Below are 25,575 nucleotides of genomic sequence, written 5' to 3' on the forward strand. Positions count from 1 at the left end.
ACTCACTGGAGGAAGAGTCTATGCATGTACAACAAATGAAATGTCCAAACGTTGGTTGGGATGCCCCTATGATGGCAGGAGATGTCATACGGTATGCGGTCATATGGTGTTTGCAAACGTAGGTGGTAGCTACCTTGCGTATGATATATTGACTCTTGTGTATGGTGGATTTAATGATCGTACGATGGTTCTCTTGTGTAACATATGGTGAATGTCTTTTGTCGTACAGTGAGCCCTTTTACTATACGGTGATGGTTGTCCAGTTGTCTTTGACTTCCTGGTGTTGGTCGTACGACAATCTTAACCTCTCGGTTGCCCAATGTAAGTACATCGAGTATGGAATTCAATGTGGACAAATGACATGCTCCCTTATTAATGTTTATTTGTGCAGCACCAAGATTGGAAGGTTGTACATGTACAAACAATAGAAATGTTGAATAATCATATTTACAAGTATATGAAAGTAAGAATTGAGAACTTGCACAAGTATTCACCAATGCACAAAAATGTATTGACTTGTCTACGAAATAGAAATTATTTGCAAACAATGATGGCGCTCAAACTTGTCAGGTCTGAGAAAAGTAATATAGAAAACAGAATAGGGTGAGGGTTGAACCCCATAGAAATCAAAATAACCAAGTAGGGAAGATCTTCCACTTAAGAAATGGCGAACAGTATTCAACTCTAATAGGAATTTGCAATACAATCAAACAGTCCAAATTGTATGCCTAAACAACTCAACCTAACAGACATATATACCTTATTGAGGGAGAAACTATGTGCCGATAGAAGACATGACAAACACCTATGGAAATAATAAAAATAAAAATGTGTCCAAGATATGCTAAGTCAATCTTCCCAATAAACAAATTTTAATTTTAATATCTCATTTATTTTATGATTGGGACATTAGAGTCCTCCCATCCCAAAATTTGCTTGTCCTTAAGAAAATGCAGTGCCAAATGTTGAAGTACTTGATCCCCTTCCCAAGTGACATCCTCGAGTGGCAAATGCTTCCAACGTACTAAGTATTCTTTGATGGTTCAGTTTTTTTGTTTCCTTTTTCGGATGTCCAAGATTTCTACATGTTCCATCATTAGCTTCCCTTCTTCATTAAGAAGTGGTAGATCGGTCGATACAATGATGTTCTATCCCACTACTTTCTTCAGGAAGGATATGTGGAAGACATTGTGGATGTGACTTCCTCTTGGCAACTCAAGTTCATAGGCAATTTCACCTATTAGACAGGTTACACGGTAAGGACTGTAGAAGTGTGGCCTCAATTTGTCTTTGCCACTTGCCTTCACAGATGATTATCTGTGCTGCTAGAGTCGAAGATGGACCGAATCACCTACTTCAAAACTTCTCTCAATTTGTCGCCTATTGCCGTATATCTTTTGTTGATTTTGTGCCCTTTGTAAATTTTTCTTTAAAAACCTCAGAATGTCTTGCCCTTCCTATAGCCAATCCTTGGCCCTAGGCACTTGACTATCTCCTAAAACCATGTCCACAAATGAAAGGGGCTCATATCCATAGCGTTCTTTGAAAGGCATCATCCCGATCGTTATGTGATAAGTTTTGTTGTAGTAGTCCCTGACATGCAACCATTTGACCCATCCCGTTGCTATGCTGAAACATAGTTCTTGAGCTACACCTCCAACCATTTGTCACAATCTCTATTTTCCCATTGGTCTGGGTGTGGTAGCTAGTACATTGCAATAAACTTTGTTCTTGCCAACTAAAATAGTTATGCCCAGAAGGTGCTAAGGAAATGATAGTCTCTATAGCTAACAATGTTTTGGGGTAGCCCGTATAGGCAAAAGACCTCCTTGAAGAATAAGTTGGCCACCTGTGTAGTTTGAAACTCTGCGGGAATGGCGAAGAAGTGTGTGTACTTCATCATCCTGTCAACTACCACAAAGATTGAATCCCTTCCATTTACCTTCGAAAGTCTGGTGATGAAGTCCATGGAGATGTTATCCCACTTCTATTCTAGTATTGGTAAGGGTTGTAACAATCTGATAGGTAATGTGTGTTCGGAATTGTTTTATTGGCATGTTGTACATTATTGCACATACTGCAAGGCATCATCCTTAAGTCCTTTCCACGAGAATCTCTCCCTGAGCTATCCATATGTCTTGAGAAATCCCCAGTGTACGACTAACAATGAGGCACACATTTCCTTCAGGATTTTCCATTTCACTATGGATTCAAGTACTAAGTATATTCGGTACTTGTAATAGATGATGTCATCAACCACCTTGTATTGATCGTCCTGAATATAGCCATCCATTCGCTTACATTACAAAGGTGTTTTTGGAGTACAACAATAAGTATGCCTTCCAATCAGATGAAATCTGAGGTAATGAATAAATGGTCAATTTTCTTGACAAAGTTGTAAACTAATGATCCCTTTTTATATGTTTTACCTTATATCATAATAATTGTCAATTAGGGATATTGCATTATGGAATCATTAAACATATTATCCAATGTTGGAACTATGATCAATTGAATTCATTGATTTAATTTATTTTTTATGCAAAATTTCATTTCTTTTATCTAATATTAAGGTCATTCTTAGATGGTAGATTACTGTGTGAAGGTTGCATGAAACAGACTACATGCAATGTCCCTCAAGGCCTAACCCTACTATTGGAATAATCTGCCATGTGCTGAAAATTACTCCGCCTATCCCTTCCACAAACTCCCTATCTCAAGATACCTTAATACGGAGTAAAAGATGAAATTTTCATATTTAAACAATATAATTTGCATTCTCATTATCATGATTTACATTATAATAATTCTCAGTTGTATAAATACATAAATATTTTATTTATTTATTTTCACAATATATATATATTTAATAATCTATAATCATGAGAAAATGATTTCATATTTATTGAAGTGAGAATTTCATAATGCTCTAACTATATATATAATGTATTTATATTTTTAAAAAATAAATTATATCATAAGTCCTTTTGACTAATTATATATATATATATATCTAACTTTTCTAATTTTAAACAAATATTAACTGTATCTTCAATTGTTTGTTTATCTTATACCTCCTTATCTCAAGCATATAGGGCATAGACATAAAAAGGGAATATATATTCCAATACTTTTATGGTACTAATGTATTTTATTTAATATGGCCTTCTTCTACATATGAACATAAATGTGTTGTTTAAGAATAAATTTTGCTGGTTTGGCCCTTATGTCTCCTACATCCCACATGTATGTGCTTATTTAAAATGCTTCCACATTTTACCACCTTTCAAGGCCATAATATATGTTTAAAAAAATGTGTTTAATCATATTATGTTCCACATAGTAGTGGATCTATATTCACATTTCTATTTATTTTGCTTGCTGGGTTATATTTCCTTTCTACTCCTTATCACTCCATGGTTCTTTTATCCACTCCTCAACCTTCCTTTATATCCATGCATAATAATTCCAGTGGGTGCCAATATGGACCTGACCCGTCTACTGATTTATGACTGAGTAACAACTTTTAGTTTAATCTCTATTAATTATTGATTCCCCAAGTAGACCATATAGTTGATATTATATTGATAATCTTTTATTTGCTTTGAGTTGACTATTATTGGAGCAAGTCAAATATGGTTAATATTAAATAGCTAATAAATTGAGTCACTTATGTAATATCATATTATTCAATTTCATTATTCAATGAGCTACTTCATTGCCTTCGAATATTGATTTGATTTATATATTTATTGATTATTTATCTAATAATCAATTTGCCATTCTATTAATCATTTAATTAGTTATCTAAATACTTATTACTAATATGGTCATTACAAAAGCATCCACTACAACATTATTCTTTCCCTTCACATATTCAATATCAAAATCCAAAGCCTTTATCTTACTTACCCATTTTTGTTGTCTCTCATTTAGGTCCTTTTGTTCCAAGAAGTACCTCAGACTGTTGTGATCAGTGCAGACAACAAACTTGGCATCCACCAGATATTGCTGAAACTTGGTCATAGCATGCATGAGGGCCAACATTTCCTTATCATAGATGGAGTATAATTGTTCGCCCTATGTGATCTTTTGGCTTTCAAATGCTACCAAATATCAATCTTGCATCAACACGATACGAATGCCTTCCCTAGAGGCGTCACACTCCAAGATGAAAGGTTGAGTAAAATTGGGTAGTGCAAGCATCAAACAAGTACTAATGACCTTCAATTTATTGAAGGTGTGTTGTGCCCTTTCACTCCACTAAAAAGAACCTTTCTTCGTTAGATCTATTAAAGTTGCGCTAAGCTAGGAGAAAACCTTTTACAAACCTCCTATAGTAACTGCACAATCTGAAGAATCCTTGCAACTTTGAGAGTGTTTCTGGCGGAGGCCAATCAAAAATAGCTTGGATTTTCTCTTAGTGGGTCTGTACTCCATTTCTGTTAAACATGTCCCAAGTATAATATTTTTGTCATCCTGAATTCACACTTGGATCACTTGGCGAACAATGACTAGACCTCCATGATCCTAAGGACTTCATCCAGATGCCTCAAATGCTCTTCCCATATTTTATTGTAAATAAGAATGTCAAAAAAAAATACCAGCAAGAACTTAGACAACTGTTTGTTGAAGATATGATTCATGCAAGACTGGAATGTAACTAGTGCATTAGTTAATCTAAACTGCGTGAGCAAGAACTCAATACACCCATAGTGACATTGGAGCCGTCTTTTCCACATTTTCCTCTCGCATACGGATCCGATGATAACTGGAATGAAGATCTATTTTAGAAAAATAAACTGCACCCTGCAACTCATCAAGCAGTTTATCAATCCGAGGAATAGGGCATCTATTTTTTATTGTCTTCTTGTTTTAACGCTTGGTAATCCACACACGTGCAACATCCCATCCTTCTTCACTAACACCACTAATGATGCAAAAGTGCTAGAGATGGGATGGACTTATCCCTTTCCAAGCAATTCCTAAATTGTTTTCTCAATCTCATCTTTGAATTTTTTGGGATGGCAGTATGGCATGGTGATGACTAGCTTAGCATTGACTTCCAACTCAATAGTATGTTCAAAAACCTCGCTGGGGAGGTATACTAGGAGGAATGTCTACAAAAATTCTTTCATGTCTATCCAAAATATCCTAAAGCTTATCATCTTGATAATATGCTTGTTGCCCTTTTATTGGTTCTTTAGAAAGGAAGCAATGTGCGGCCCATGCTATTAGATTTAATCTAGGAATAGAGATAAAAAACAATATCAAATAACTATAAAAGATGCAAGAGACACAAAATTATGCTAGGAAAACCCTTCTACAATGAAGGGAAAACCCAACCACACAACAAAAGATCATTTTATTGATAATGAAAATTAAGTGCACAATGCCTTTTGCTAGATGCACTTTAAATAACACAAGAGAGACTCTTCACTTTCCAATAGGTCTCTTGAAATTCTCAACAATATAACTCTATTACAAATACAACTCTTCGTATTTCCATGCTCGTGCATGTTGAATGACACATATCATTATGTTTAATATTACAATTTAAACGTAAGTGTCCTCTTCAGTTGAAGGTGACCATAACGATAATAAGGTTCATATTTCTAGAGATAAAGATCTCTATCACAGCAACAATCTCCAACACTCCCTCTTAGCCAAAGAGAGATCTTTAGCAGAACAGTCACACATGGCTACAACCAAAATGTCAATGATAAAAACTAATCACATAGATACTATAGAATTCATGGAATCAATCAACATGAAAATCCTACAAGAACACAACCAGCTTTCATCACAGACTCTCCCAATGTGGGGTTGTCATGGAATGACAATAAGAGAACAATTAACTCTTTGTTGATAATCATGGAATCACTCAACATGATAGGGGGAAATATTTATTCGTAACTAATGATCATGGAATCATTCAACATGAGAAACCTACAAAAATCACAATCACATTTCATCACAGACTCACTTAACAGGATGTTGTCATGGAATCTCTCAACATGACAATCTTGCAAATAACACAATTTCTTTTCATCACGGACTCAGTTAACGTGATGATGTCATGGAATCTCTCAACATGACAAATTTGTAAGGTTTACAACCAGCATTTTATCACAAACTCTCTTAATGTGATATAGTCATGGACTCTCTCGACATGATACAGTCATGGACTCTCTCAACATGACTTCCAACTCCCATCACAAAATCTCTCAACGTGATGACATCATCAACTCTCTCAACATTGTTGTTTTTCTTAGGACCACTACAGATGTAATAGCATTGCCGTAATGTCTGGTATGTACTTTCCAAATGGCTTCCTCTTATATTTGTCTAACGAAGAAACCAAGAAAAGAGACATGTCCCTTCATGAGACATGTCTATTCATCAATATAATTAATATAATGACAAACTTAATTTTATATATATATATATATATATTTCTCTTTGATCTCACAGGTCTATCCTACTTAAGCTACCAAAACATCAACACTTCCTCAGCTAGGGAGGATAAACACATGACACGTATTACACCATTGGTAATATTAGGTGTGACAAATTTTAAAGATATCTTTGATCAAAAGATATCCATCATTTTGATATCACATATGATATCAAGAGTATTGGCCTTCAAAATATCAACATATGATATTCAGCAAAACTTTGAGTAATGGTCTCCAGAATATCAACATATACTCACCATGCACTCAATAAGGCAATGGTCTCTACAATATCAACATATGATATTCCCCATTTTGATATCACAATTGAGTATTGATCTCTAGAATTAAAACATATGATATTCACCAAATACTTTGAGTAATGGCCTTTAGAATGTTGAGAAGCAAGATATTCACCAAGTACTGTGAGTAATGGTCTCCTAAACAACAAGTTGCATTAAATTCACCAAGTATTCCATGTAATAACATCAATTTGCATTACATTGACCTTGTACTCAAAAATGTTTATAAGGAATGTGAACACACATTCTCATAATGTGTACCATGTAAACATACACCATGCAAAGTATAATCTATCATGATTTACATAGACATCGTATGATATCTATCATAATAGAAAATTAAGTTATTGTAAGATTGTCACCTTCAATAACTTCTGCAAAATACGAGATATATTCATGAATCTGAGTCCTCTTGACTGCTATTATTTATTGATCACTGGAGAATCCATCACAACATGATATACTCCCTCTGAATCAATATGATCAAGATCACCAAAGGTTTGACTGAATCACATCCTCTATTTGCTCCCTCTCTTTCAAGATTACCTCTAATGAAATGTCAGGCTCCCTCTGAATCTCAATCTTGCTCTTCCTGCAATAACATTCTCGGAGGAAAAGATCAAGGCACATAGCTCTTATAATATGTATTGAAATTAGAAATAAGAATAATTCTACATAGTAATAAATATTATTCCAATAAAATATAGATATATATATTTATTTTTATTTTTTTTACTCTATATTTTCAACATTATTTCCTTATCAATTTCACCTAAAATGATCACAAAAATAAATAGAAAAAACACTGGACATAAAAAATACTTATCTCTACTTTAAAATGTATTATATGGATAAAGTCCCAATTCAGTTTTGATCTTTTCTCAAACCTTAGTGGGTACAAGGGCCCACAGTTACTATTCTTGGGACTTATGTAAATTCTACCTTCGGTCTTATCATGCCCGATCGCCTAACTGAAGGTTGATATGGATTAATCTCTAGTCTCTTTTTATATAAAAAAGTCCTTCACAAAGGATTATTTCTTTATACACCCAAAGTGCCACGTAACCTCTCTTTAATATCTTTCTTCGTCGGTATTCATAACATCTTTATATATTGGTTTTCTTCGGAGTTGCACAAAACCTTCTTGTTCGACACCCATATCTAACCTCTTGTCTTCATTGCTAATTAAATATGTATATAGATCACAAACTGTAGTTAGCAGTGATCAAACATTAGATTATTCCTTCAACTCAATTCTGAGTTGCTAATTTTTTATTTTCCAATATACAAGTGCTCTATTTGACAACAAACTTCTCCTCATTCCGACTTGGCAGTTACGAATCTGGATTCTAAAGCATATCCTTGTTGTGGAATATATAGTCAACGATAAACTTTTAGAGAAATCCATACTTAGAAGTTCATGTATAAACTATTCTCCAGTTCGATGGATTTGTTTTGGCGCAAACAATATTCTACTCCTTAAACTTTTGATGCAATGATCTCTATGTTGACTCTCTTGCATTTGGTCTGATGATTGTCACCTATCAACTCTTTCGGAATTGTGTTCACCCTCTTATTCCTTAGTCTTATTGAATGATTAATGTTTCATACGAGTTGTTCATCTGGTGGTTGCTTAAATTGAATTGCCCATCATTCCTTCATAATGAACGTTGTTAGTCTCTGAATATTTAGATGTGTATATATGTTTTCTAAACTTTCCATTCCTCCTTTCTGACTATGTCTATGTTGGCTCATATATCCTTATAGACTGCTTGAACTTTCCTTGCTAAATAGCATCCCTAGTCCACTCTCCATCCTTTGAAATTTTCCCCATACTCTTCGATCTTATCTCTGACCTGACTTCCCGAACTCATCTTCCCCAATCTAAAAATGTGTGAGGATTTTTTATTTTACCAGGGTCATTATTAGATTATATTTCACCACTTTTGCTATTTGGAAATTATTGATATGTAAGAGTCATTTCCCAATTGGAAATATTAGATTATGATCTTATAATGATGATGGGCTTAGTTTGCCAAGGAGTTGATGTATTATTCAAATGTGGGGTTACGATTCTTGTACCAAATACTGAATCTATTCTACTGGCGGTGTATACTCTACTTATATATTTATTCTTTTTCACATTTGCAACCTACTCTAATACCATGTAGTTTTTGTTAAGACTGCTGCAGATGTAATAGCACTACCATAATGTCTGGTATGTACTTTCCAAATGGCAGCGTCCTGTTGTATTTGTATGAGGAATAAACCAAGAGAAGAGACATGTCCCTTTATGAGAAATGTCTATTCATCAATATAATTAATATTATGACAAACTTAATTATAGTTGTATACACACACACACACACACATATATATAATTATATTAACTTCTCTTTGATCTCACAGGTTTATCCTACTAAAGCTACCAAAACTTCAATAAACATGATGTTCACTCCCAGAGTGAAAGAGTTATCAGATTGACCTTAGAACTATCAAGAACTCATAATCAACAAGAAATGCAATCACAGCTAAGACTCGTTTCCATTAAGAGTCTAAAAAACTTATTATACATGGAAATCATAGCTGAAACTCTATTCCAACATGAGTCTCAAAATCTATAATACCAAAATATTAATAAGAAGTAATAGAATTTTATAAACACTCCCTCTAAACAACTTTCATCACCATAATAAGATAGCAGATTTTAATAAGTTTATAAAGGATCGAACAACTCCCTCTAAAAGTGAAAAATCATATGATCTTCTCCCTTTCATGAAGATATCAAATCAGTCCAAGATTGCAACCAACATCTCCACATTCATTGTGTCACTTTATCATGATGCCTCTTGATTAAGATAGATTCATCAAATCAATTAGTGCTATAGACTATTCCCATTAAAGTGACAAATACAAGATCTATATTAAAAAGTATAGTGTACTTAGAAAAGTTAAAAGAGAAACAATTATCTAATTGAAGCTTGAATAGAGGAAAAATCAAACTCCCTTTCATACCTCTAAATCGCACAAATATGACAAGCCAGGAATTCATAGCTACAACCACAGACTGTAGATTGTATCTATGCAATTCCTAGTAATCCATGTTAATTGCAACATACTCCCGCGAAGACAAGGATACAAACAAGGCAACACTAGCTTTGAATGCCAATGAGTCGTTTCAAACATAACATCTTTGACCCCCTTGGATGAGTATGTATGGCCAATTTCCTTAATGTGCTCTACTTCAAACTGAAAGGATATGTGTCAACTTTTCATGTTGTAGTGAGTCTCCCATTAATGGCTTCCCAATGGTGACACTAAGTGCCATAGCTTTTCAACCCAATCTCTGTTAATCCTGATCTTGATTCTAATTAGACCCCAACTAAGAGCGTGATTTTCATGCGAGTTATTTCTGAGAGACCAAGAATCTAGAAGGAAAGTTGAGTGAATCCAATACTGTTTCCATCTAAAGCCCAGTTGTGAACTATCATCTGACCTTTAGCAGCATATGAAAGAAGAAAAAAAAACTTGGAATGCTCTCTGTAACACTAAGATCACTCGCAATAGACCAATAATTGCAATATGCGTAAGGCACACACCAAAGAAGATAGATATGAGAGAAACACTTTCTACTCCCATGCCTATAACATCGTCCTTTTATAAGACACCCTTACAAGAATACAATCATTTAGTATTCTCACACGCGCACAAAGTCATTACGGTACTAAGAGTTGAACAGTGATCTTGTCTTCCGCGCAAACACCCGACAAGAAGCTTGAAGTCACGAAATCAGACCTCATAAAACTGACAAGAATGTCGCTCAGATAATTCAAGACAATAAGTGAGATAGAAAAGACGTTAACTCCCTATCACAACTAATAATCCATCACATATACACAAATGAGAGTTGAGAACATGCGTCAGTTCTGAGAATAGACTGTCAATAATTTAATATAGATATGTAAAACACAACCTTCTCAAAATGCGAATGAAATTGTGGTCTGAAATATAAAACAAAATAATGGACAGAAGAGACTCCCTTTAATGTTGTTATTTAACTAGGCTCTAATGCCATGTTGGATTTACTCTAGGAACAAAGATAAATAGCAATAACAAATAACCAAAAAAGATGCAAGAGACACAAAATTATCCTAGGAAAACCCTTCTAGAATGAAGGGAAAAATTCAGCCACACACAACAAAAGATCATTTTATTGATAATGAAAATTAAGTGTGCAATGCCTTTTGCTAGATACAATATATATAACACAAGAGAGACTATTCACTTTCCAATGAAAGGTCTCTTGAAATTCTCAACAATATAACTCTTTATTACAAATACAACTCTTCAATTTTCCATGCCTCATCATTGTTGAATGACACATGGCATTATGTTTAATATTACAATATAAACATAAGAGTCCTCATCAATTGAAGGTGACCATAACGATAATAACATCCATATTTTTAGAGATAAAGATCAATATTGCAGCTACAATCTCCAAGACATGCAACATCATCATGCCTAAAGATGGCCTCCATCCGATGGGCTGAAACCTCCTCTAAACCCTCATTCACCATACCTCTGAGGACCACTTTGTTTCCATCCATCACAAAAGTGAAGTCTAACCTTTTGAAGCTTTGTGTATATTCATCCAGTGTTTCTGTCCACTGGATGCTAAGTATAACTTCCATGTCATCCAAATCCACCATGAAAATATCTTTTGTCACTGTGTGGTTGCCCATGGTGATTCTCAACTGGAGCACTAGGTGTGTGCATGATAGAAGTGTTCCTCTAGCCACCTTGACTTGGAAGCCCACATGTGCCTCAACTGGTAAAACCCTTTTCTTAATGAACGGTGAATTTATGAAGATCAAAATTGCTCCATTGTCCAACATTACGATGACCTTCTATCCCTAGAGGGTTCCCCGTACCTTGAATACTATGCGCCTCAAACTTCCCATGAGTGTTATGGTGTCCCCACGTCGTAAGAGTGTGGCTATCCTTCCCATAAGGTTTAGGAAAACCTCTTATTTATTATCCCCTTTGATTGTCGAATCATCCACTTCTTCACTATCCAACATGACCTCAATATAGTATATTCTCTCTTTTCCAAGATAGCTGTAACCTTGGTTCGCATGGTTTCTTACAAAAATGAAACAAATTTTTTTCCATCTAAGCTCTTGTCTAGTGGCTTCATCCAATGAATGCTTCTTCTATCGGGGTTTGTTGTCCTTTTCCTTTAGGGTTAACGACAGCTTGGTATGTGAGTAACTCTGAGAAGATGATGCTGATGACAATGCCATGTGAGCTTTCTTGATCACTTTCAAGAGTGACAGGGTTAAAACCTTTCACCCATCCTTTTAGGGAATTTGTTAAACCATCTATGAATAGCACGGTTCACCATCTCTTCGATATATATATAACTAGTATGGAGAGTCTCAAAAATTTTGTGATATAACCATCCACTGACCCTATTTGACTTAACTGCACCAAATCCTTAAAATTGTGTTCAGAAACTTTTCCATTAGATCGATCTATCAATCTTTTTGTAAACTCAGCATAAGTGCTTACTTGGCCATGTCCGAGTGTAATCATGTCATGATGCCACCATTCATGCGCCACTCCAGGTAAAGTGTGCTGAATTTAATCACTTCCTCTTCTAGCATCGGATTGAGCCAGAAGTAGGTATCGGCCTTCACTACCCATACCTGTGTGGATATTCTAGATCCGTCAAATGGCAAGAGATTCACTTAATTTCCTTTTGAGATCATCATTGAAATGCCCTCAGTTGCCACCACTGGAATATCTCATTCTTAATTCCATGTAATCTTTGTATGATATATCTCCTTCCATGTTTGCATTCTTCTAATCTTCTCACAATTCTTCTTGAACTTCAAAGGTTGGTTCCCTTCCTCTATGTGGCACCTCTGTTTGTGGAGGCAAAGTTAGCATGGAAGGTTGAGAGCATGCCAGATGAGGACTTGCCTTTCTAGAAACTAAGTCATCATTGTGACCATTTTTCTTGCCAGATATTTTACTTTCAGCCAATTTCCGTAAGGTTTCTTCCATAAGAGATTGAATGTCATTAATTTGTGCCTGATTTCTTGAAAGCTCCCTCAATAACACCATGACTTCAGTAGCAGTGGATTCTCGTGAATCCCCCATTCTATGAACTAAGTGAGACCGTCTTCGTTTCCGGCTATAAACTTTCATTCACTATCCATAGGCAGACAAGATCACTAGCTCTAATACCATTGGAATGTTCCCGAGGGCTCACTTGAGGAAGAGATTGCTAGATATATTTTTATCTTTCAGATCTCCATTAGTCAAGGTCAAAACACTTGGACCTTTCCTCAAATTTGAAAGTTCAGATCTAGATTAGATACCTTGGATCAAAGCACTCACACAAAGTCCCAAGGACAAATTTTATTCCAAAGGCTCTAAACATAAGAAATATGAAAGTGTTTTGAATGTCATGAAAGTTTTTTCTTGCAATTGCCCAAAACTACCGCTTGGATGATCTGAGTTGATCCATTAATCCACTTGTCACATGACCATGGCATGGATTGTATTCTAGAATGGGCATTGCTTAGGAGAGAACCTACAAGTTCCAAACACACTAAGCCTTTGGAAATCTTAAGGTGTCAAAATAGAAAGGAATAGAACCAATTCTATAAGGATGAACAAGAATTGTGTATTCTACATAAAAGCTTTTGTTGAAAAGAATCATATGACTGCTATAGATAGCATATTTATTAATTATTCTAAATTTGGTAAAGAAACTAATGCACACGAGATATAGCATGTCAATTGAATATCTACTATATAATGGATACATTAATAAAATTACAACTATTTAGCAAATTGCAAATGCTAATAAGCCTTATATATATGAGAAAGACCTACTTTGGGCCAAATATTTCAGGAACAAAGTGGTTTATGAAAAAATTAACTTACATTGTATGCTTTGTTCAAGAAACTTTTCTTGCATCATGTTCCTATTGTCCTTGTATGGTCTGCATAAGGAATCAGTATGTTCTGCATAAGCACATTAACATTTGGCTATCAGTCAAATGCTTCGATAAAAACCAAATTAAAACTAGGTAAGGTAAAAGAAATTTGAATTAGCAATATTGGCACAGGAAATGGTAATTAACTTAGAGAATCTAATGAAGAGCCTACACATCAAATCAACAAGAACATATAAATCAGTCCTTTTAATTGTGGACGTCTGCAAGAAACCATATACAGAAGCTCTTGTGAGAATAATATTGTGAATACACTCAAAGTAATGGATTAATACCTTTGCAAAAAAACTCATAATCAAAAAGAACAACTTTTAAGATGACAAGGCACTGCTAATAATTGAATTTTACCATGGTGGGTCATTGCACCTTACAATTATTTTGAAAGACATCTCTTTCTCTTCCCCTATATAACTGATTACCATAAATAGACCATTGTCATTACCACTCTCTCTAGTGTATTTCTTGATCTTTGATTCAATGGATTGAAAAAATTTACCCAACACTAAGGAATGCCTCGTAATTGGGTTCATATATTCCCACAGGCTCCGTAGGTGGCATGCAATATGTATTTAGCAATATATATAGTAAATCAAGCCAATTCTATAGTTTTTATTAGCATCCTCTTTGTTCCAATAAACATGAGAGCCTCCAAAACAGGTTCTAAACATAAGGATAGCGAAAGAAGAAAACTCAAGCATTGTTAAGGAAATTTAGAAATGGAGTGATTGCTGACTTTTCTAACTCAAACAATATCACTACTTCTGCTATATTCAAGTAATACTTCTATGCATAGTTTGCAAACTCTTCGAGTACACCCTGAGTGAGTAATCTCTATTTTTTCTGCTGGACAAGTATTCGCAAGTTAAACTCTCGCGTTTATATAGACAAAAAAAACCATGGGTAAAAATGTTGATGCACGTAAGATATTGGTTAAAATGTGTTTTTCACAATTTTTTGCTATAAAACCATGCATTTTCTCTTTCAAGATGTCACTTTCTAATTTAATGCATTTTGCAATTGAATTTTACAAAACAAATATCTTGAAGAGATTTTAATTTTTAGTTCTTTCTAAGTTGCTGAATTTTTGTCAAGTTTTATATGAGTTGAAAATTTTGGACTTGCCAAGTACTCTCCGAGTCCAAGTTTGCAAACTATGCTTCTATAATCATTGTTCATCATTAACCTATTTGATGTCCGTTGTCACTTTCTCCAGTTATCAGATTGTTCTTCATTTGGCTGCTCTTAATTCTTTATCAATTAATCACTCAGTTGTAACTCATCAGGGATAGAGTTCACCTCTTCAGAATAAGGAGATTAAGGGTGATGATATATAAAGAAACATTACTTCAATATTCAGCAGCCGTTAAGAAAGATATATGCAGATCTCTATCAGGAATTGTGAGGCTTCTCATTGCAGATTCGAAATAGATTATAATGCAATGTGTGAAAGGAAGAATACACCAAATTGAGGAAGTTAAGAAATAGAGAAAACGAGATACAAGAGACAGATTTATGAAACCATTGATGCAAATTTGTGAGATTTAAGAATGGAGAACAGTGAAACTGTAGTAATAAAGCTCCCAAGTATAATATCATATAAAAAGGGAAACGGGCATTGCAATAAACAGGAAGAAAAGAGGATAGAACAGGAATAAGATCCAATGAAAATATCTCAGTGCAGACAACATTTTTAATAGCCAATCAGCAAATAAGTTATCAGAGATTAAGCAGCATCCACTTATCATTGTAAGAAATAGGTATCAAACACATCAATACTGTTTCTTACACCAAATAGCTATGTTGTATGGATACGCATATCCACACCCCTAGAATGCATACCCACGTACCCAAGTACTATGTACACATCCAAGTACCGGGCACTCAGTGGATAGCATTATAGCTAAGGATCTTGACTAAGATTTCTGATTTCTGTTTCAGTCTTTTGTTTGTGTCTCAGCTTGTTGTTTATCAAGCTTAATTCAATACGTAATTATAATAACCCGGTCTGGTTATAGCTTAGACACACAAATTTTCTATGCTGAGAGGTTGTCTGACATTTTGTCAAATGCCTGGCAGGGAATATGATCTCACTGAAATGCTACATGATAGCTTTGTTTAGGATGTCAGCTTGGAAATCTAAGAATTTTCAAATTTTTGTATCAAACCAAATGCAATGCCAACTCCCCAACTTATTCAATTTAAATCTTCACACACAACTCAGATGAGAAACAAACTTGGAAACGATTTTGTGCAATCTTTCAATATAAGGGCTTTGATTTTCTTCTTTAAATATAGCTAAATGTGAGCACAGCAGTGAAGCCAAATTCTGATACAACTGGCATTCCCTAGCACCTCCCTCTAGCATCCACATGAGCTGCTATGAGCAGATCATGGCCTCTAGCACTCAAATGTAGGCTCTCAAATGTACTGCAGGCCCCCGAAAACCAACATAAGGCCTTAGATTTCCCAATGCAGGCCTCCAGAAGTAAATTGCAGATCTGTAAGTGATGAACACAAACCCTAAAGGTGGAGCATAGGACCTCTAGGACAATTCACAGTTGTAAGGGGAGACCAAACCTTGCAATACATGAAGCACCAGCTCCTCAAATGATCACCAAATTCACCCAGAACCAAATCGAAGGTGTGCCTGGTCTGAGATGACAGCCAATAAACTCTCCAAGACAGTAAACCAAACTCAGTCACAACTCCTTTAACTGTAATTGTCTTCCGAAGCCACAGCAAGAACAATAATGGAAGACTCTCCAAACAATACACGGACTTCAATGATAACTTCACCAGAAATTTTAATATACCCAGATACTGTTAAAAACAGTGTTATACCAGCACGGGGGTGCTGCGGTGTAGGGGGACATTGGTACAAGTTTCGGGTGCGGGAAAAAAAAGGGCCTTAACTTGGAGATGGCAGGGGTGTGGAAGGGATTGGTTGTGGGGGGGGAGGGGGGAGTTTGCGGAGAATATATATCTATGACTGAAAATGCTAATTATGAAATGATGCTTCAATATAACATACCAAATATAGTTGAATAAAGAAAATTGAAATGTGAGTCATAAACCATAAGTTCAAACTTGAAACCTGAAACTTCATAACCTTTACCAATGACCATTGAACTTAGTAAAAAACTTAAACTTTTAAGCATAATAATGATAACGATAAATGAAAAATATAAACCATACATAGTACGATGTAAGTCAGCCATTGACTATCAATTTATCAAATGATAAAGATGAAAGATTCAAAATTCATTGTTCAAATATGATTCTATGAATATCGTATATCATAAAGATGCTCATGATGACAATGAGCCGAGTGGCATGAAATAGTTTAATGAAATAATGTATCATGGTTCCCATGCTTAAAAAAATAATAAAAATCAAAAGCAAAAAAGTTTTTTTTTTTTTTGACTTTTCATGCAACATATTGGTTGCACCCTAGGCGGCCCCCACGCACACCTGAGCCCGCACCCACGTTCCCGCGTCCCACCTGGATACATCGACCAATGTGGCCGTGATGGGGTACTCGGGTGCACAACGTACCTGTAGCAAGGATGTACGCACACCTAGTGTGTGGGGTTTTTGACCTAGGTGCGCAATAAAAATAGAAGGGAATCTCAACAATTCAATGGGATCAAATTCTCAAAGATTAATCTACAATACCTCAGCCATAGCTATGATGCTTCCTAAAAACCAAGCCCTTATACCTCAGCAAGGGCATAAAAAATCGGAACCTCAGAAATGTCACCAAGACAACAAAGCAAAATAATATTCAATCGGATATTTTTCCATCAAAATGAGCTCATAAATATAATCTCCAAATGGCACAAGTTTCCCAAATGTACCCCACTTAAGAAGCTCCCTCAACACAGCATCATTTTATAACATAAATATATTGAAGTGCTATATAATATAATTTATTTTGGCTCCCAAAACAACCTTTTCACCCATATCATAATATTCTGACACACAAGGCCATTGTTTCTTGTGCCCAAGATTTAAAACTTCCCAACTTGGTTCCAACGAGATATGACACTAAGGTAGCCAAAGTACAATACCAACAAAATAGCAAACTTGGCATATTTAGTTGAATAATTATAACAATTCACCCATCTTGCGAAATTGACTGAAGAAGCATCAGAATCAAAATCTGATAACACAGAAGTGACTCTAATGAAGAAAGACAATGAATGAACCTTAGAGTCTAACTTACTATAAATAGATGCTCCCTCCAAGATTCTTGGAGCCCAAACTAGAAGCCAGAAAAAAAAAATTAGAGCGTCACTCAACTTCTCTAACTCAATAGAGCATATCAAAACCAACTGTTGACTTACTATAAAGTAAGTCCCTCAAAATGAAGCGAGAACTTGTCATAGGCCGCTGGAAAGCCAAATAACTACACAACTAAGACCTTCAAATCCCACTGTCAGCTCACGAGGGTCGCTATGATGTATTGACTAAATCAATAGCAAAGACCTGCTAAAAATGGGGACATTATAATAATCAGTTTCAAACTTTGATACAATATTGATTAACCGTAAACTTTATCACTGTTTTTGTGTGTTTGATTAACAACATAGTCTAATTATATTTTTAACAATTGAAATAGGAATTGGAATAAGTTTGATTAAACTTTGATACAATACTGATTAACAGTAAACTTTATCAACATCAATTAACAACCCTTTTCGAATTTGGGCAACACCAAAATTTATGCCCAAGATTTGTTTGTGTGTTCAATGTCTTTAACAAACACGGGCCAGCAACACATCGACATGTTGGAACATTCATTAAAGCCATCAACCCTACAACATCATAAGTACATTTGTATACAGACATCATCTATTTAATATTGATATTAGAAGTTTCAACACAACTTTCTTAACTAAAAAGTAAAGTGGTTTCGTTCATCTTGATACTTTCATTATGCTCCATACTTGTAATATGGGACCGTACGATTAGCAGAATGATGCCTCCAGGAGCAATTTGTTGCCGTACGGGCTCAATGCCTGATCACTTAAAAACTTTGCAAAGATATGCCGGAATTGCCATACGGTGTTGTAACTGAGAATGTCGTACTGTACAGTGTTTTACCTTGGAATGTTGTATGGTAATACATTGCTCCCACCATACGGTGATCACTGGCCATCTTCATACTGCCTCCTTCGTCCGTACGGTACCCAGTAAAGGTGTGGTCAACAAATGCCATACGGTTGCAATTTGTAAATACTGTCAACACCACAAGATATGTCGTACGGTAGTATACTAAAGCCATACAGTGATCACCAAGTAAATGTGCTTCCAAAAATATTGTGCGTCCAAAACTACTTATGCATCCGTACAATGGTGAAGCTCGTAATACCTTAACTTGCAAACAGGCCATACGGATTATGTGTTTTTAAACCTCTTTATGCCGTACAGTATAAAGCCGTACGGTGAAAATTAAGTTTTTCCACAAACCGTACGGTAATCATGTCCAAGCCATACGGTGATCACTATAAACACTGTACGGTGCTCAACTCCCTATTGTCCTACGATAACTTGACCGTACGATACTGCTTCCTCTCTCTTTGTTTTTTTTTTGTTTCTGTTCTTACTGATCTTGCATATGTACAATATTTACATATATACAATACTTACAGTCATTCTTTTCTTAGTTTTTCGTCCACAGAGGTGCATTATTTCTTTCATGTTAGACATTCATCTTTGACCTATGCACTGTGTCGGCCACTTCCTCTCCGTCTAGCATCCATAGTTTTATTGCTCCGTTATCACCCACTTCCTGAATCTGGTGCGGCCCAACCCATTTCACTTGAAACTTGCTTGGTTTGATCTCGTTTCGTCCGTCATGCTTCAACACCAACTGTCCTGGATGGAACTTGTTCAATTTCAGGTGTCTATCATGCCATGCTTTGCACCTGTTCTGTGTCACCTCCGTGGCCCCTTGTGCTTGCAATCATCACTCATCCAGTTTATTTAAGGTACATGATCTCTCCATCCAGTTTTCCATATCACCCAGTTTGTTCTCGAAGCTTGGTACCATGGGCTCTGTCAACTTCCCCTTCTTGCCGTCAATAACACCTCCCCTCCGTATTGCTGCAACTTTTATTAAACCCTTCCTCTTTGTTTCCTATGCAGACCGTATGATGTGTCTTCCGTGTTGTTGGCACCTTTCTACTATATCCATGGTTCAACGTAACATTTTCTTTCTGCGCAGTCGTACGGTGGAATCTTTCCTTCTAGGTTCGTACTGTGTGTTCTTCCCTTCAGCTTCAGCCGTAACCGCCTTTCCTTCTTCCGTTTCTCTGTATTCCTTCAGACATTCATTTCCTTCTTCTTTCTTACCTTCGTCAACCCTTAACATATTACAGCTCGGAAAGAGCTCGTAATCCTCCATCTGCCAGTGAAAAAGGTTGTTCAATGAGTCTAGGTCATCCTCATCCGACCCTCCTTCCAGTCTCAATACTCCCTCTTTATCAGGTTCCATTCTCTTCTTCCCCTCGTCATCATTCTCACTTTCACCTTCTAAGTCTAACAATGCTGCCTCCTCACCTACCATTTGTGTGTGCAGGTCAATTGTGAATCTTCTACCTCCGCACTCCATTGATAGAGTATTCTTCTTCCAGTCGTGCTTAACCCTTGCTTGCACTAGCCATCCAGGGCCCAGAATAGCGGCGTACCCTCTCCTTTTTAGCAGAATGACGACGAAGTCGAGCAGGAATGGCTGTGTTCCAATCATCACTAGTTGTGCTGTCAGGACTCCCATTAGTTTGATTCCATGTTGATCGACTGTTAGCAGCTGAAATGTAGGTGGCCATAATGTCGGTTGTCCCAACCTTTTCCAAGTATCTTCTGGTAGCACATTGACACCAGATCCTTCGTCCACAATCGTGTCCGTCAGCACAATCCCAAGAATGCCCATTTCGACAACTACCGGATGGCATTTGAATGAAAGGGCTAATAGCATCGGATCTTCTGCACTTGCGCCACCTTCCTTCTCCCTTCCTTGCTCTGTTGGTTGCTTAGCAGTTGGAGCTATATTCGTGAGTGTCATACGGAGTTGAGGCATAGTGAGCAACAGATCATTTATCCTAAGGGGTACCTCGGTTTGTAATATTTGCCATACGACGTTCTGTTCTGTGCAATTCCATGTGGAGATACTAGTCGTGTCCTTCAAGTGTGTCGTTTCTGCCTGCGTTGCTTTTTGGATCTTTGCCCACGCTTCCTCCAGTCTCTTCTTTTCCTCTATCGGGTCAAGGTATAGTTTCGCCTGCTTCCAAGTGATGGCCAGAACCTCTTCTTCATCCGTCCCAATGGTGATCAAGTTTACTCCCGACTTCAGGCACTTAGCATCCTCATGATCGCTGGGTCAGCACCATCTGCATAACAATTTCGGTGTGTTGGCCATTGTACAGTCTTGGGTGAAGTGGCCCCACAAATTGCATGAGCAACATTGAACTATCGGTCGACCGTTCGCATCGTACTGAATTCGACTCCTGCTACCATTATTGTTGTTGTCGTTGCTATTGTTGTTGTTTTGACCACGCCAATTATTTCTATATCCTCCCAACATGGCACCCTCTGTACTAGTGTTTCCACTCCCTCCTGACGCAGACGCCTCCTTTGTATGGAACACTTGTTGCGATGCTCTTGTTTTCAAGTTGAAAGGACATTCCTTTATCAAATGTCCCATGTTCTGACAAATCTCACAAAATTGGTCTTTTGGGCAAGATCCCTTCGTATGGCCTTCTTTTTTGCACTTCGTGCACCATAGCTCATTGCCCTTAGTATCCTTGTGCATGTTCTTGAACTCCTACATCATCTGAATCATGTCCTTTTGAAGGACGTGGACCTTCTTGCTGTTGCCTTCATCGTTGCTATCTTCTCCGGAAGGTGCGTCGTCATCTGAATCGTATAAACTATTCTTCTTCTTCTTTTTGGTCTTCTGTTCACTTTCTAGGTTCATTGCCCGGTTGTACGCTTTAGTGTATGTCAATGGTGGCACGATCTTCATCTTCTTTCGCAACTTCGAGTGAAGGCCTTCAATGAACCATCTTTTCTATAGCCCATCAACCGGCTTATTCTCCATTTTATTGATCAAGTCCTTTAACTTCCTGGTGAAGACTTGGACTATTTCATTCTTCCCCTACTTAGTATTGAATATCTCCGCTACAATTTCATTATCATTGCGCAAGAGTTGAAATTCTACGATAAACTCCTTTTTAATGTTATCACAACTATTTAACTTTTGTTTTCACAGGTTTTACAATGTCGAATGAGATCAGCTACTCCATCACCATCAAATTTAGGCAACTTCTCCTTTGGTCTCGGCAACTTCTCCTTTGGTCCCGCCATCCCGACACCAACGCTTTGTATCCCGACGCTGACGCTTGGTATCCCGACACTGATGCTTGGTATCTCGGCAGCTGTGCTGTTTGGTGAAGAAAGGTCTCCGTTAAGCAAATATGTCCCTTCTGGAAGTGTATCGCGGACGAAGAATTCACTCCACGCTCTTGCTCCCTCAGCACTCGGAGCCGTGCAAATCGATTCTCTTCCATTTAGATTCTCTTTCCTCGATGAATACAAATTCAAAAACTCGTCCCTGGCTTCTTCCACCAACTCCACCTGCTGTCGAGTCTCCTCCAACAAGTCCTCTGTGCTTCTGTGTCGATCAGTAATCTCCTAGAAACTCCTTCTGTGTTCGGCTTGCTGTGCCAAAATTAGATTTTCTTGCGTAGTACGTATTCCATCTTTTCCCTCTACCTTATTTCGATCTTTGTTAAGCTGATTTGGTATTAATCTTCATTCCTCCCTCCTTCCAGGTTCATAGGGCAACGACGCCAAATGTTTATCGTAATGGGTAAAGAAATTAATACATACAGACAATGGATCAAAATAGCAGATAAGAATAGCAGAACTCCTTTTATTCCCATACGCCAAAGATATTACATTATGCTTCGATCATAGGATGATTACAATGATCCCGAAGGGGGGTAGTTATACATCCCGAGGAACCTTCCCGAAGGTGTCCATCGACTACATACAAAATGTCGGCTACATAATAAGAACCTTCCCGGTACCGATGACATACATTCCGATACCGACGACATACATCCCGATACTGACGACATACATCCTGATACTGACGGTATACATCCTAATATTGACGGCATACATCCTGATACCGTATTTACTGACAACTTCCATACTTAAGTAGTATGTATTTGATTCTCTCTATGATGGTCATTATCAAAAAGCCTTTCGCTCTTGCTATTTCAACCAAGAATGCATCATATACCCTTATCATTGTATCTTCAGTAAGCCCAGGAATGGCTTTGAGGGCATCATACATTTTCTCTACAACTGAATCAGAATCCTCTTGATCCATTTTGATAACATAAGGCTTTGACATGCCCTCATGGATTTTATTGAAGGCTTCAGAAACAGTATCCATCGAATCGGCCATGCTTGTCTTCTTCCTCTTTCCCTTCTTTGAGGAGGATGGTGATATTCTTTGTTTGGTAGCTGCAATTGATTGGTTGGATTGAGCAAAGTCATCATCCAAATTATCATCAACTGGTATACTGAAATCTCCATCATCATCTAGATCGAGGGCCTCATCCATCATGTGCCCTTCTTCTGTTTCTTGAGCAGTGGCAGTTGTAGTACCTTCTGCCATATCATTTCCCACAATAAAGGCTAGCTCGTTGTAGTATTGGAGTGGCTACCTTTTATAGACTTTTGCATTTTTAAATCCTTCCTCTACATGTTGGGAAAATGAATGAAATGCTTATTTCACTTTCAATACTAACTTTACAAGATAGAATTTTACTTAACTCAAATGAACTCCATATAGCATTTTACCTTCAAAAGCTCATTACAGCCACTGTCTTCAGCATCCACAGATTGTGTGGCTTCATTCGAAGCAAAACCACTTGTGTTTCTCAAATTCTTCATGATTCTAAATCCCATCTTCCAAGTTTTCAGTTTATTTTTCAAATTATCTTTGCTCAAATTTTGCTTCAAATCTTCATTAAAGTGTCGCTCAATAGCAGTCCAAGCTTCTTTCTTGAATCCTCCTTCATCTTTTTGACCAAATTGGACTTGCTCATGGAGCAAGTCAAGGAACTTGTGTTCCATCTCTCTTGACCACAGTACCCTATTTGAAGATGAAGGTACATTGCTGGTTTGCATTTTTTAACCATGCTATAAACAAAACAAAAACTCATTCTGAATATAAGCCATATCCAAAATAAAGAAACATGTCAAATAGCCATATCCATAAGGACGACAAATATTGAATATAAGCCATCAATAACATGCAGTCAGCAAAAGGCAGGTAAAAGACAACAACTGCAGTGAGCTAGAGGCAGGTAAAAGATAACAACAGTGACAATACAAATATCTATGTTTAAGACGCTCCACTAACAGGACATTGACTTACATGCCAGCAACAACATACTAAACTGCAAACAATAACATGAACTCCACAACAACAACATTCTTCATCACACCACAGAGTACGCAGATCCAATCATACCATTTGTGTTCTGTTCTAGATCAGAAAATATTGTAAACTGTAAGAAACTTTGCCCTCTTTTATAGAGTATGTGCTGCCTATATACAGCCAAAAGGAAATGGATGGAACAGACTACTAATTTAATTGCAAGGGCTTGCATGGAAGCTTCTTTAGTGAGCATTGTTTGTAGTTCACTTCTACTAAAATATTACAAGACTATTATTGTTAACACAACTGGTATATGAGAGTCGCCATAATTTAACAATGACTATTTAGCTTTAAAAATGAAACACCACAAAGAAAGGAGTTCGAGCATATGCACAAAGGAAAGTCAAAACCACAACATTGTACAGGTTTACCTTGTTTGAGACTCATCACAGGTAGAAATAATTATAGAAATCTCAAATTTATAAACCATGACCAAATATATCATAAATCTCATACTTCAAAAATAATATGAGTGTAGTGCTATATGATGAAGGTTTGGAAGAGAGATTTCAATACATAATTCAAGGATCAAGTCACAAGGTATGCAGTAGTTATGGAATGGAAAGGTATGGCTGCAACTAAACATCAAAGTGAAAGATCTCGATAGAAGGGTATGGCTGCAACTAAATTGGAATTAAGTTGGGAAGCTGAAAACCAACAATTGATATTTACAATAACCTTGCTGAGAAATGCTCAGCAAGTAGCTAAAACAAAAAGGGAATACAGGAAAGATGGAAATGTGTTTCATTCCTATAGAATTGTTCGTTGCTTCATCCAATACATGCTTTAAAAGTGTTAAAAAATATGCAATAGCACAGGAGTAATTGTTTGCAGAGATTATCATGTTTAAAATGTCACACATCATTCATTCATTCACTACCATACAAGTGTCAATATATATATATATATCAAAAATATTTGTCAGTTTCGAAAATATAGAAAATGTAATATTCCAATTACAACTAAGCTCGAGCTCTATAGTCTTCCCACATCCTCCAAGCTATTTCATCTCAAAAGTTTCCCCATTCATCTCTATCTTGTTGATTCATCCCATATGTCTCAAGTATTGGTACATTTATCCCCTCACACTCTTCCTCTTCAATTTAAAATTTAGAAGGAATGTCGTCCTCTGTCATAATGACATTGTGCAAGATGCAACATGCTAAGACAATCTTAATTTGTGTCATGATTTATATGATGTTGCATGCCTCAAGATAGGAAAACGTTGCTTTAGAATGCCAAATGTATGCTCTATTGTATTTCGAATT

At 36.6% G+C, this 25,575-nt stretch overlaps 1 protein-coding gene across 2 annotated transcripts in view; it reads right to left on the bottom strand.

Annotated features, from left to right (window-relative positions):
• The window catches only part of LOC149562335 (uncharacterized), a 180,728-nt gene that overhangs the window by 16,676 nt on the left and 138,477 nt on the right, over positions 1–25,575 (bottom strand). For both annotated transcript variants that reach the window (XM_089825859.1, XM_089825858.1), the window contains one exon: positions 13,718–13,798. In XM_089825859.1, the coding sequence (XP_089681985.1) occupies positions 13,718–13,798 (81 nt within the window). The remainder of the gene's footprint in view (positions 1–13,717; positions 13,799–25,575) is intronic.

Source organism: Cupressus sempervirens, chromosome 4, assembly GCF_028749045.1.
Source record: "Cupressus sempervirens isolate cs-2001-9-10 chromosome 4, ASM2874904v1, whole genome shotgun sequence".
NCBI lineage: Eukaryota > Viridiplantae > Streptophyta > Pinopsida > Cupressales > Cupressaceae > Cupressus > Cupressus sempervirens.